Source organism: Stegostoma tigrinum, chromosome 15 (assembly GCF_030684315.1).
Source record: "Stegostoma tigrinum isolate sSteTig4 chromosome 15, sSteTig4.hap1, whole genome shotgun sequence".
Taxonomy (NCBI): Eukaryota; Metazoa; Chordata; class Chondrichthyes; order Orectolobiformes; family Stegostomatidae; genus Stegostoma; species Stegostoma tigrinum.
This window is the reverse complement of record NC_081368.1, coordinates 20,730,893-20,746,324: the sequence shown is the minus strand read 5'-3', so window position 1 is coordinate 20,746,324 and position 15,432 is coordinate 20,730,893. Positions and strand designations below refer to the sequence as shown.

Below are 15,432 nucleotides of genomic sequence, written 5' to 3'. Positions count from 1 at the left end.
TGGACTTTACCTGCCACATAATTTCCACATTTTTACTTTGGGTTAACATTGCAATTAAAAGAAAGTTCTGTGACCTATTTTGCACTTTATTGCCAGAATTGGCACACAATGATATGACGGCCTGAATTTTACTAGAACTCAGCTGTGTCAATTTTGGTGCTTTTCATGGAGGATTTATGTCCATGAGCACACCAATGCTAATGCCATCCTTAAAGCCCAGCTCTACCCAGGTTAAGATCTGTAAATCTGGAGCTGCCCTGCACAGTTCCTGTCAATTACCCCAGACATGTTGAACAAGGAGAAATTGACATCCAACTTTGCTGACATGGACCTGGAAGTCCTGGTAGAAGGGGAATACATGCAGTTACTGACCCTGAACTATGTCTTGATGTGGTGCTTCTTGCTGCTCACTACTGAGAATCTCATTTTCCATTCAACACTTGGTTGGAAAATGGCATCTTTTTCTCACAATATATGGAATCTCTTTAGTGTCATTCTCATGTGATTTTGCCACTTTTTCCACAACACTCACATTGTTCAGTGGCCAGCAAAATTCAGCCTGATGCATTAATATCCCAGTATTACAGATCAGAGAGTAGATGGTGAGATCTAATTATATTTCCCAAAATGTCACAGAAAGTTATGTGGAATAGGCGTAGGGCAGGGTATGTGGAAATTTAAAACTGCCAATCCTTATATCTCAAGCAATAAAAAAGTCTCAAATTCCCTACCAAAGTGTGGAGCTGGATGAACACAGCAGGTCAAGCAGCATCTTAGGGGCACAAAAGCTGACGTTTCGGGCCTAGACCGTGGGTCTAGGCCCGAAATGTCAGCTTTTGTGCTCCTAAGATGCTGCTTGGCCTGCTGTGTTCATCCAGCTCCATACTTTGTTATCTCGGATTCTCCAGCATCTGCAGTTCCCATTATCTCAAATTCCCTACCAGTTTTCCTTATATTTCATTTATAGTAACAATGTTTGCCAGAGATAATACACTTAGAGTCATAGAGTCATAAAGCACAGAAACAGACCTTTCGGTCCATACTGACCATAATCCCATACTAAGATAATCCCACCTGGCAGCTCTTCGCCCATATCCCTCCAAACATTTCTTATTCATGTACTTATCTAACTGTCTTTTAAAAATTATAACTGTACCCACTTCCACCACTTCCTCTCGAAGTTCATGTTTTCTCATTTCACCAATAACAGATGTATTCATTATTTAAAAATAAGATGAAAACATTAAAATTGAGTAAAATACAAATTATTGAAGGTCAGTTAATGAAATCAGATATTTCAAACTGTTTAAATAAGCAATTAATAAAACATGAATGTAAATTCTTAGGAAAGAGATTTGTATTCACGGTGTGCTTTCTTTTAACATTAGCATTGAATTAACTCAGTCAGTATGTATTGCCTTTGCAAATCAAATTATAGTAGCTTGTAATATCCATGCAATTGCAATAATATCCTTGCTTCATTGAAGTATTCTTCTTTGTCACATCAATCTTATACCAGCAGAAGATTCAACCTTTATTCCTTGGATTGTGTCTTCAAAGAAGGGTGAGGCACTGGAGGCAATTTCCAATAAAATAGTTGTGAGAGAAAGTGGTTATTACACTGTGTACAGTCAGGTAAGCATAACATTATAATAACTGACACGTTGTAGAGCTGGCATCACAGGACAAATTTGGAATGTCAGGTTTCTCATAACTTGCCATGTATTGGAATCATAAGTGTGGTTGCTAACCATAAACTGTGTTTAACTTAGTGGAATGTTACAGTTTGGGCATTCTTCCAGTACTTTTCTACTCAGGTCAGTGAAAACCTGTTTCCATAAGAACAACATCTCCAACAACTCAGAGAACTGACAGAAAAATTACAGGGTCATAAAAAAGTTTTTTTTTCACTTCTTTTAAGTACTTTTTAAAAAAAAAGGCTATAAAAATTTTGCAGATAAAAAAAGTCTGTTTGGATGTGCAAGATAGTTGTAGGCAGGTGGTCATGTGATAAAAATTTGGGAGTATATCCAACTTAAGTTGGCAACCACTCGCTAAGATCTCTCTGGGATAGTTTGCCCAGGATTAATCAGTACCTTTTAATTGCAATGGCAAACAATGGAGAACATGTGAGATAGTCTCAGTATTCTTATTTCTCTTTATTTAAATTATAATAAATGTTTCATTCTTGTATTTCCAGAATAAACCTAATTGAAGTAATTTGTGTTTAAATAATATGTAAGCAAATCAATGCAAAACCTAGTGGGTACAATATTGAAAAGCAATAATATAAGAGGTTGGAATGTCAGTTTTACAAAGTATTTCTTTAACTGAAAAGCATAACATGGTCAAACAGCTCTATTGAGCATTCCCAACTGGATAGGAATGCACCATAATGAATGAACAGTTAACACAGAATTCTCTTCTGTAACAAAATACAACAAAGAACTGTTGATGTTGGAGACCTGAAACGAAAACAGAAAGTGCTGGAGAAACTCAGATCTAGCAGCCCTCTTGTGGAGAGAAAAACAGAGTTAACATTTCAAGTCTAGTGACCCTTCATCAGAACACATCCGGTTTTCTGCACACATCCATAAGTTTGGGTTCAGGACAGACTAATCACCCAGATCTTCCGAGGTGTAAAGACAAAAGCTGGTTTGGCAACACCTTTCAAATTAACCTTACAAGGAGTTTCAAGCTTTCCCCGTCCTGTTTACTGACACGCTAAGATTTTTTGCGGTTTTGAGAGTTCTTATACCCGACAGAGGAAGTTGAAGGTAAAAGGTGCCTCCTTATTCAATGGTCACTGATGATATATACTTTCTTCAGATATGTGTGATATTTGAATGTCAGTACAACATGCAACAGCCCCTGATCTGTAGGGCAATAGACAATAGGTGCAGGAGTAGGCTATTCGGCCCTTCAAGCCAGCACCACCATTCATTATGATCATGGCTGCTCATCCAAAATCAGTATCCTGTTCCTGCCTTATCCCCATAACCCATAGGTATGGTGCCCCCACCTGCATACAGCTTTCAAACAGGTTATAACACATTCACCTTAATTAATGATCTGTGTCATCTGCGATCACTTTGATAATAAAGTGAGAAGCTAGATGAACATGGCAGGCCAAGCAGCATCTCAGGAGCACAAAAGCTGATGTTTCGGGCTCTGATGAAGGGGCTAGGCCTGAAACATCAGCTTTTGTGCTCCTGAGATGCTGCTTGGCCTGCTGTGTTCATCCAGCTCCACACTTTGTTATCTTGGATTCTCCAGCGTCTGCAGTTCCCATTATCTGCGATCACTTTGATGCTGGCACCAGCATCCAGCTAAAACTTGGATAACCGTTTATGTAGATGCATTTGTCAGGTGTACACCCAGTGACAATTTAATTTCTCCTAAGGAAGGGTAAAGTTAGTTTTCCACAGACAGTTGTTCCTCATATGGAGAAGTTTACTCCATTGCATAATTGAAATGTTTTTACAGGCTCTACTCCAAGATATGAATATACATGTTCCCTTGGAAACAATTTGGTTTGCTCTTTAGATTGTCATGCCTCTTCAAGAAATGACCTCTTTTCCTACACTGAATACGTTAATGGGATAAGACCAGACAATATTTTCTTTGCTGATGTGGAGATTTGAAACTATACCTGTTACAAGATACTGTCATATTAAATTGCTTAGGAGTTCCCACTGAAGTCACATATGGTATATTTTTTAATTGAGTAGTACTACTTAGTAGGAAGAGTACTACTCTCTGTAGTAAATTCTACATTTGGTGTATAAAGGTTCTTAAACAATTATTGAACTCTATATGCACAGCTATTTGGACTGCTTGTTCTCGAGCTAGGTCCTCTTTAGATTGAGGATATTCAATATTGATTTGATGATAATGACATAGAAACAAAGAAGATAGGAGCAGGAGCAGGCCATATAACTCATCAATCCTGTTCCACCATTCATTATGATCATGGCTGATCATCAAGCTCAATTCCGCCCTCCCACCATATCCCTGGAGCCCCTTAGCCAAAAGATGTACATCTACCTCCTTCATGAAGATACACAGTATTTTGGCTACAACCACTTTCTGTGATTGTGAATTCCACAGGCTCACCACTGTCTGGGTAAAGAAATTTCCCCTCATCTCAGTCCCAAAAGGTTTAATCCTTATCCTTAAACCACCACCCCTGGTTTTGGATTTCCCTACCATCAGGAATATCCTTCCTGCTTCAAACCCATACAATCCTGTTCGAATTTTAGAGGTTTCTATGAGATGCCCCTCTTTCTTCGAAATTCCAGTGAACATAACCAACTCAATCTCACTTCATTTGTCAGTTCTACCATCCCAGGGATCAATTTGGTAAACCTCTGCTGCACTCTATCCATAATAAGAGCATCCTTCCTCAGACAAAGAGACCAAAACTGTACACAGCATATCAGATGTGGCCTCACCAATGCCCTGTACAATTATAGTAAGTCAAGCTTGTTCTTGTACTTGAATACGCTCACTGTGAAAGCCAGCATACATTTGCCTCCTTCACTGCCTGCTGCACCTGCACAGTCACATTCAGTGATTGGTGCAGGAGGACAGCCAGGTCTCGTTGAACATTCCCCTCTCTCAATTTACAACTATTCAAACGATAATGTCCCTTCCTATTTTTGCTAGCAACATGGATAACCTCACATTTATACGGCATCTGCCATTCATTTGCCCACTTCCTCAGCCAAATCATATTGCAACATCTCTGCATGCACCATGTAGCTCACCCTAGTATAATGCTGTCATAAATGAGCTCCTGTTGTAAATTTCCATTGCTGCAAGATTCAGATAATACACACAGGTTGTTATTGAAGCTGTCTACAGACTCTCCTGGGAATTGACATATGCTATTGAAGCATGAGCTCACTAGTGTTTTATTTGTTCTTGAAGTGAAATATTGATCAAAAGGCTCTTACGAGGATGTCAACATAATTTGTTTGTCGTTGATCTGTTTTCCGTAAAACGTATGCTCTTATGTTCTTCCCACACAGTACAGAAGTGTGCTGACCTGTTCTGCAACTGATCTATGTCCAATCATTTGAAATGTTAGGGATTGTGTGCTTTCTATATTTGTCAATTTACTGACCTACAAATGAATCCACTAGCTTGATTCTTTCTCTGATAGATCGATACCTTCAAATTTTGCTGCCTTGGCTCGTTTTGCAAAAGGCACTTGATGACACTTGGATGATATCTGTTAGGATTCCAATGTACTTGTATTACACTCATTTTAATATCTAGTTAAAATCTGAGTTGATTAAAGTTCTTGTTGCTTTGTTGTTGTAAAAATTGATGTTGTACTAAAGCTGAAAGCTATTGATGTTTCGGCATTTTAAATGCTAAATTCAGTGTAAAGTCTACTCTTTTTCATGGGTGCTCAATCAGAAATTACTCTCTTTGCTGCAACATGGCTTTTATTGCTGACACTCTTTATCTTCCTCCCCCAACCCCGAATGATTCCACCCTAGTCCCACTCCCCACCAAATTCTGAAAAGCTTGTTTTTCCCCTTTACTGGCTGTAAAATGCTTTCTGTTGTCTCAAATTTAACTTTTGTCTTTGATGATTTCTCAGCTGGTGATTTCTGTTCAGAGATTATTCCTTCATTGTGGTTTTCAGCATTGTGGCTCTTCAGTTGCAAGAAGAGGCGATTTTTCTTTTTAGTTCTTCCCTACTCCAAACAGTTTCAGATATGCTTTTTAATCATCAGAGCTGCCATAATTTTCTGGGCAGTGGATCCCATCGCACCAGTTGCTTTTGTCTCATGATTTTATACCCGCAATCATGAGTTTAGCTTCATGGCAGACCGGTCAAGGAAAAGGTCAGATGAAGAAGTGTCTTCAGACTTATGGTTCATTAGAACTCTGCTTATTGCATATACATGATAGTATGAGACATATCAGGCCCTAATCTGTTAAATTAAGAAACTAATTTCTGAATGCTATCTTCCATTGTCAATCTATGCACAATAGGTAGATGAAATATAATGAGACAAATGTGAGGTTATCCACTTGGGAGCAAAAACAGGAAACAGATTTTCTCTAAATATTGATAGCTTGGGAAAGGGAGAGGTGCAAAGATACCTGGGTGTCCTTGTAGAGGAGTCACTGAAAGAAAGCAATGCAGGTGCAGCAAACAGTGAAGAAGGTGAATGGTATGTTGCCTTCATATTGCAAGGATTCAAATACAGGAGCAGGTATGTTTTGCTGCATATATGCAGGACCTTGATGAGACAACATCTGGATTATGATGTTCAGTTTTGGTCTCCTTATCTGAGGCAGGATATTCTGGCTTTGAAGGAATGCAACAAAGACTTACCAGACTGAAGTCTGGGATGACAGAACTGATGTGTGTAGAGAGATTGGATCAATTAGGGCTTTGTTAGGGAGATTTGAAGAAAGAGAGGGTATATCATGGAAACCGATAAAATTCTAGCAGGACTAGACAGGGTAAATGCCAGAAGCTTGTTCCTGATGGCCAGGGAGCCCAAAACCAGGTGTCACAGTTTAAGGTTAGGGGATAGGCCATTTAGGACTAACATGAGGAGAAATTTCTTCACCCACAAATAGGTGAGCCTGTGGAACTCTCTGCCTTAGAAAGCAGTTGAGGCCAGAATATTGTATGCTTTCAAGAAAGAGTTAGACATAGCTCTAAAGGCTAAAGGGGTCACAGGATCTGGAGGAGGAGTGGGGGATTTGTGATCATTCTGGAAACAAAATGTGTGACAGCTCTCAAGGAGGCAAATGGGGAGGGATTAGGCCAGTTGCCAGGAAGTCAGGACGTTAGTGGGGCTTTAGGTCCTAGGAGAGTGTTGGAATCATGTTGGGTGGTTGGTGGTTGGTGTGATGGTGTCAGAGGTTGGGGATGTGTGGAGGAATGGGGAATGGGGAGGCTTGTTTCAATATTGATCCAGGCATTTAGTTTAATAGTTACCTGTGATTAAGAGTAAGTTTCTAATTGGCTAATTTTTTGCAAGCAGTTATTAGTCAGAACTATTAAAATTCTTTGACTATATGGACTCTTTTGGAGGGCTTCAGACATAGGGCAATTACCCGTTAGAAATTCAATATCCCAGATAAGTCCCATGTGGTGTACTGTGGCTAGGGCTCTTCATGGACTCGGCATACAACTCCAGTCTTGCACTGCTTCGATTCTGCCATCGGAATAACTGGTCTCTTATCATAGCTCTGTATAGATAGAATGTGAATTTTAATCAGATGGGATTGTGGTTTGGGGTGAAAAGTGATGAGGGAATTGAAATTAGGTGAAAGATTTGAACAGTGTAATTAGCTGATAAAACTAATGATAACCAAAAAGAAAAACATGCATAACTGATATGACAGATGAAAACTATAAGGTAGAAGAATGGCTAAACATCTACAGGGTATGTGACAAATTGGTTTGCAATGACAATACAATAATATTTATTACATTTTAAATCCCCAAAAGAAAGATTAGAGCTTTAGAAATGGAAATAGATTGGCAAAGAATATCAACTGGAGCTCCCCATTCAGCAGCGTTTTAAAAACAAAATGTGAATTAAACTTCCTTTTCAGGTTGTCATTTTTTAAAGGAATTCACTATTACTATTCTAAAATGTAGTTATGCTGTTAGAAGCAGAACAGAAAAAGATTATGGTTAATTAAATGTGTTTTGGCTTGCTATTTCCTTTCTTCTGTGAATAGAGATGGTATCAGCAAAATGGCTTATGGATTGACTGAGACCAGCTACACAACGTAACTGGCTAACAACAACTTATTAACAAAGGATGTAAAACGCAAAAGTCAGATAGTTTGAGGAAGTATAATTATCAGTAGGTAGTTTACATCATATTATGTGTATGTTTTGAATTTTTTTCATGAAAGTTCCTCCTCTGAAATCAGTTATTCTCCTCTAAACCATATTTGAAGTTGTTGAGACATCAAGATGTAAAGCTGGATAAAGTTGTTGTGTTTGAAGAAACACGAAAAGGAGAAAAGGTACACCTTAACTCAGCTCCTATCTACTCAGAAGAAGATAGCCCTTGTTTTTAGCTTAATATGGATGTGATCTGTAATGTCAGTAATGTGATATGGTGGATTCTAATTTTTCTCTTAGCAAGAACTTACAATATCTATTTAGAGAACTGTAATTACTTCGACAAACAAAGCAAACCAAAACATACACATTCAGTCATGTTACTTGTTTAGTTCAATAATAATGACACATAGCCTATGACTTCACAGTTACAGTAATGATACTGGTTTATATCATTTGACTGGTTCTGAATAATACCTTCCATTAATAAGGTGTTCAATTAGCAAATTCAACAGCACTTATTCTAATTAACAAATCCCAAACTTCCCACTCCAACCAATGCCATTCCCCAACTACTTCAATTAATCTTGATCGTCAGATACTTTAATCACCAACTCCTCCTACTCAAATTAACAACCAGCAACTACATTTACCCTAATTAGTAACTCATCCACATTCCAATCATTAACAAAACCCTCACCTCCCTTGCTCTAATTAACCAACTGTATTCATGTTTATTCAAATTAACAATTCAATCAATAATATGATAGCAACCTTTCAACCACCCTAATTATAATTAGCAATCAACAGCTCTACTTATTGTAATTAGTAATTCCTAACCCTGCCTACTGTAATTAACAAAGTATAATTTCACCCATTGTAATTAGCAACCCCAACAGATCTAATTAACAAACAGTGTTTTGAAGCACAGAGTATCAGTATTGCCAGAATTACCAACAAGAAAAAAAGAATCCTAACTCGCCTAACAGTTAATTCTGTACGAGAATTTTTAAATCAAATTCTTTAATGTTTCACATGTTACAAATTACTTCAACGTGTTCTTGCCTGACAACAAGGTGTTAGCACTTTTCTGTTCGTGAACATCCAAGACTATATTTATCATGTTCTAATGCCAGCAATATGTGAATATCCCGAAGTTTGTTACTCCATATGTATTTAGTATCTGCACTCTGGCTCTGTAATTGCTGTTCACTTCACAGGTTCTTTACTATGATAACTGCATGGCCATGGGTCATGTAGTCCAGAAGAGGAAGGCTAATGTTGTTGGGAATGAACAATCTGTACTGACGCTATTTCGCTGCATTCAAAACATGCCAAACAGTTCAGCCAGTAATACCTGTTTCACCGCTGGTAAGACTAGAACCGTACACAATATATCATAAAATGTATCCATGAAAGCTAAATATTACTTTTCGGAATGCTGAGTGCAAAAGAATACAAGCAGCAGGAGCAGGGGTAGAGCATTTGGTGCCTCAAGCCTGACCCACTGTTCAACAATTTCATGGCTGATCTGCCCAGACTTTGAATCCTCTTTCTTGCCAGGTCACCATAGACCTCAAATCCTCAATATTTCAAATTCTATCTACTGTCTTTTCAGTGATCTAACCATCACAACTCTTTGTGGTAGAAAATTCCAGACTTTTATTACCCTCTGGGAGATGAAATCCACTGACATCTGTTTTACATGTGTATCGTCATTCTGCAACCTTGCCTCCTAGTTTATGTGATAAATCAAGGAGGTGAATAGGCATATGAAAACAAAATGTTGGAAATACTCAGGAGGTCATGTCGTATCTGTGGCGACAGAAACAAAGTTAACATTTCATGCCAATGTATGTACAGGCCATTGCAATGGCTCTGGGAGATATAGGAAGGAAGTGTGGAAAATAGAACAATACATTCAAAGACCCTAGCTATCAACCATGTTAGGATAACACTCATTTCATGAAAAAGGAAGACATGGTGGATGCCCTGGTGGAAAAAGGACATAGTCAGAACAGATATGACAGAAAAAGAGGACCTGGGCAAATGGAATAAAGTCTTTAAAGGACATTGGAAAATGTGTATAGTAGCTTTGGGGGTTAGTGTGCATACAGTGAATAAGCACTCTGCAGAAATGTCTGTTTAGCTCATAAGTATTATCACAACATTCTGACTGTCTGTCATTTTAATTCTGTGCCTCAATTGTGTTCTGAACCCTCTGTCCACTGCTTCCTACAAATGCTCCAGTGAAACTCAACGTAAGCTTAAAGAACAGTTTACAGGCAGTTTACAGCCTCCACTCATCACTGAATTCCACAATTTCAGATTGTAACTTCTACCCAAAATCATTCAGATAAATTCTGTTGCAGGTGATTCAGCAAATCCTGTTTACATTTCCTTTAGTTTGTCTTTCTTGTTATTTTATTTTGTCTTCCACCCGTATCCCTTTTGCCATTTTGTTTTTCTCCTACTGCATTATCTCAGACTTTCCATTTTGCACTTTTCTCCTGCCTTTCTCGCCAAGCCTCTTTACTTGCTTGAAACCTGGTATGTTTCTAACATTACCAATTACCAGTGGCCTGAAGTGTTAACTGTTCCTCTCTCTACAGGTAATGAAATGTGAGGCTGGATGAACACAGCAGGCCCAGCAGCATCTCAGGAGCACAAAAGCTGACGTTTCGGGCCTAGACCTTTTTGAGATGCTGCTGGGCCTGCTGTGTTCATCCAGCCTCACATTTCATTATCTTGGATTCTCCAGCATCTGCAGTTCCCATTATCACTCTCTCTACAGATGCTGCCTGACCTGCTGAGAATTTCCAGCATTTTTAGCATCTGCAGTATATTGCTTTTGCTGATAGGAAAGGAATTGAATTGGTAAGATTTCCACTATTTTGTGGGTGGGACATTTCATATTATAGCTTTGCTAGGAGAGGAGCTTAGAACTGAGAAACAGATATTCAATAAAACAGCCAAAACGACATCAAGGTCCACAGGCTTTGCTATCTCATCACATATCTTCTTGTTCTATAGTGCCATGAAGAGTAAGGAAATTTGACTGGACTTTATGATAGTGGAGACTTTGGGAGGAGGCAAGTTGGTTATTAACCTCACATTTTTAGCTGAAGACATTTGCACACACTTTAGTTCATCTTAGTCACTTACATGTTGCACTTTTGGTTGAAGGTAGAATGTTCATAGAAACCCCTCTCTTTACCAGTCTATTTATCCACTGTCATTCTGAAGTAAACATAATGTAATCATTCCATCGGTTATGGGACTACTGTCAGTAGTCTGCTGCTTTTTGTTGTTTGCATGGAGATAGTCTTGCACGGAATTTCACAAGTTGCCTCATTAAATGGCTGGTGCTGGTGTGTAATTCTACTTTCTACTTTTCCACATTCAACAATAGTTCCATCTCCAATCTTGATTGCTGTGAAGACATAGTAGGAACTGCTGATGCTGGAGTCTGAGATAATAAGCTGGAGGAATGCAGCAGGCCAGGCAGCATCAGAAGAGCAGGAAAGCTGACGTTTCTGGTCAGAACCCTTCTTCAGAAGGTGTAAGGGAATTGGTTGCCATAGTGTTACAGATTGTGATTCAAGTCAAGTCAAGTTGCCATCGTCTCTCATTAGAGAGAGGCAGCTGATAATGATTTAATCTGAGGGGCACCATTCCTTAGGGAATCAGTACCTTATAACAATTATTAATGTGTTGACAAGATTGCCTGAACTAGTGGCTTTCGGAAAGATTGCTGCAAAAAATGTCGTGGAAAAGTAAGTTCAAATATTTACAATGGATTACGAAAACAAATACAATCAGATCAAAGTTCAAATGTTATGTCACTAATGATTACCACTGAACTAAATAGCCATATAAATACTTTTGCTAGAGGAGCAGATCAGAAGCCAGAAAATGTGCAACAAGTGACTCACTTCTTGTCTCAAAAGGCTTGTCCACCATCTACAAAGAACAAGTCAGAAGTATGATTAAATACACCTCACTTGTCTAGATGAGTGCAACTCCAACAACATTCCAGAATCTGGACTCCATCCAGGACAAACAACTTGATTGGCATCATACCTTTAAACAGTTTCTTTCTCCACTGTTAATATTCAGTAGTAGCAATGTGTACCATCTACAAGATACTGTACAGACCCAGGCTTTATTGACAGCATCATCCAGACCAATAATCACTGTCATTTAGAAGGATAAAAGCTGCAGATATGCAGCAAGTTTTGCATGAAGTGACGCACCATTCTGATTTAGAATTATGTTACTGTGCCTTCAGCACTGCTAGATCAAACTCCCATTCTGGGTCTACCCACAGAAAATGGACTGAAGTGGTTTGAGAAGACAGCTTACCACCAGCTTCTCAAGGACAACTGGAAATGGGCGTGAATGAAATAAAGTAAAAGAATCAATGACTAGTTTAGGAATAAAATAATTTACATCTTCTGTTTACTCCCCCATAATCTCAAGAAGCAAGAAGAAAAGGCATCAAATTTTGAAGATCATGATTTGTGTTTATTGCCAGGAATGTTCTAATTGCGATAAAGGAATTTCTTTGTTATTACTTGTTCCTAATGAGCCCACTGCATTCAGTCTTTTTAACTTGATACATTGGTATGAAGTGAAAAGACCACTTAAATGATTGAAGAATAACAGTAGAATCAAGTTTTAAAGACTCCGCTTCTAGCTTATACGTTTTGAGTTTCGGAAAGAATGTGGAATTTGCCAGCACGGGGAGATTTTATATGCTTTTTTAGGATCTGGGTGTTGCTGATGAGGTCAACATTTGTTGCCCATCTTTATTTCCCTTGAAGTGAACTGCCTGCCAAACAATCTCGAAGGGCAGTCCACAGTCAACTACTTTAGTCGAATTGGATTCAAATGTAGATCAGAGCAGGCAAGGATGACAGATCTTGTTTCTTAAAGGAAATTTATGAACCATGTAGCGTTTTATAACAATCAATTTTATTTCCATGGTCATAATTATTGAAAGTAGTTTTACATTTGCTAAGTGAACTTAAATTCCACATTCTGATATGGTGGGATTGGTATATGAGCCCAGTGTATTGGCCTGGGCCTGTGGATTTTGAGTCAAATGACATAGTTGGGATGTGTTTACAGGATAGTTAGGTAATTATATCAGGGAGAGGGGAACAGAGGGTTACACTGTTAGAGTTAGAAGAAGAAAGGGAAAGTATACTGATATTCTATTGCTATTATACAGGGAGTCACCACTAAATTTAAAGATTTAATCAACTTACTCAAAGACCCAAGATTTCTTTTATGATAGACCCAGCATAATATTTTGTCCAAGTTTCTATATTAAGCAAGAAATTACTATTTATAACTAAGAAATTGGTTCGAAACACAGAAAAACAACATGTGAATTATTAACTGATAATACTGACTCTTAAACTGTATCCACTTTGTAGACCTCAATGTAGAAATACACAAACAAACAAATAAACATAGATATTATGGGTGGGGAGAAAAGTAATAGGGAAACATTTTGTTTCTTTTAATCCTCGGATCTCCGAACTCCCTTCTGACGCTGGTTAGAGGCAACAACTTATAGCAGATAATGAGAGAAATTAGCTATTTTTCAGTTCTTGTTTACTTGATTGCACAGAAAGAAAAGGAGAGCTGCTGTGTCTGACATTCTGGAGACCTGCCTCTGTGCACAATCTGTCCACTAGTTCAGAGACTTATTGTCATGCTGATGACTTCTAACCTCCACAACTGAAACCCAAACAGCAGTCTGAATCTGAGGGAAACTTACCCTCAATGCATAGTCACAGTGCTTTGGCGTCAAATATCATCTCCATTGCTTGAAAAAAGAAACAGGGTAAACACAACACACAATGATTTCTAGTAAACAAAGTGTGGAGCTGGATGAACACAGCAAGCCAAGCAGCATCTCAGGAGCACAAAAGCTGACATTTCAGGCCTAGACGAGAGAGGGAACTGGAATAAATAGGGAGAAAGGGGGAGGCGGACCGAAGATGGAGAGAAAACAAGATAGGTAGAGAGGGGAGTATAGATGGGGAGGTAGGGAGGGGATAGGTCAGTCCAGGAAAGATGGACAGGTCAACCAGCCCAGTTCTTCCCCTCCCCCCACTGCATCACAAAACTAGCCCAGCTCGTCCCCTCCCCCCACTGCATCCCAAAACCAGCCCAGCCTGTCTCTGCTTCTCTAACCTGTTCTTCTTCTCACCCATCCCTTCCTCCCACCTCAAGCTGCACCTCCATTTCCTACCTACCACCTCATCCCGCCTCCTTGACCTGTCCATCTTCCTTGGACTGACCTATCCCCTCCCCACCTCCTCACCTATACTCTCCTCCCTACCTATCTTGTTTTCTCTCCATCTTTGGTCTGCCTCCCCCTCTCTCCCTATTTATTCCAGTTCCCTCTCCCCATCCCCCTCTCTGATGAAGGGTCTAGGCCCAAAAAGTCAGCTTTTGTGCTCCTGAGATGCTGCTTGGCCTGCTGTGTTCATCCAGCTCCACACTTTGTTATCTTGGATTCTCCAGCATCTGCAGTTCCCATTATCACATGATTTCTAGTAACTTGCTTTTTAAATAAGTGCAGAAACTCCTTACACAGTCTTTGGTTTAAATAAGTTCTTTTCCAAATTTGGTTCACAATCCAAGATAAAGAAAACTAAAACTATCCTGAACTTATTAGCCAAGAGTCCTGCTTCTTCGCAATACACCCTATAAAATGAGTGGAATTCAGTTAGTGTTCATGAACATTTTCAACTTCCTTTTTGCAGATAATGGCATTGAATCCTATAATGAGATTAAAAACATAGAAACATAGAAAATAGGTGCAGGAGTAGGCCATTCAGCTCTTTGAGCCTATACCATTATTCATCATGATCATGACTGATCACACAGTTTCAGTATCCCTCTCCCACTTTCTCTCCATACCCCTTGAACTCTTTAGCCACAAGGGCCACATCCAGCTCCCCCTTGAATATATCTAACAAACAGACCCAATCAGCTTTCTGTGGGAGAGAATTCCACAGATTCACAACTCTTTGAGTGAAGAAAGTCTTCCTCATCTCAGTCCTGAATGGCTTACCCCTTATTTTTAGCATGTGACACCTAGTTCTGGACTTCCCCAACGTCAGGAATATTCTTCCTGTATCTAGCCTGTCCAGTCCCAACATGATTTTGTATGTTTCTATCTTGTATGCTTCACTCTTCTAAATTCCACTGGGTACAAGCCCAGTCAATCCAATCTTTCTCTCTTGCTATCTTAGGTTGAGTCCTGACCAACATTATTAATTAAACTGCAAGATAAAATAAACATAAAATTCTGGAAATACTCAGCAAGTCCGGCAGCATCTGGAGACAAAGACAAGAGTTACCATTTCAGGTCTGGGACATTCAATTAGAATTGTTATTTGAGGTTGTAGACTTGCTCGCTGAGCCAATGCGTTTGGTAGCAGATGTTTCATCATCCTGCTAGGCAACATCGTGAACCTTCACCAGAGGCGTACCAACGATGTTACCTAGCAGTGTGATGAAATGACTGCAATCAAACACACTAGCTTGGTTACAACCTCATCCACAACCCG

The 15,432-nt window shown here is 39.1% G+C and overlaps 1 protein-coding gene across 3 annotated transcripts in view; it reads left to right on the top strand.

Annotated features, from left to right (window-relative positions):
• Positions 1-15,432, top strand: part of LOC125458636 (tumor necrosis factor ligand superfamily member 13B-like) — a 32,980-nt gene that overhangs the window by 8,841 nt on the left and 8,707 nt on the right. For 2 of the 3 annotated variants that reach the window (XR_007248873.2, XM_048544056.2), the window contains exons 4-5: positions 1,520-1,635; positions 9,058-9,208. Coding sequence is in view for 2 of the 3 variants with exons in the window: in XM_048544056.2 (XP_048400013.1) it covers positions 1,520-1,635; positions 9,058-9,208 (267 nt within the window). In the remaining variant the exon portion in view is untranslated. The remainder of the gene's footprint in view (positions 1-1,519; positions 1,636-9,057; positions 9,209-15,432) is intronic. The other variant, XM_048544057.2, reaches the window with a different exon arrangement.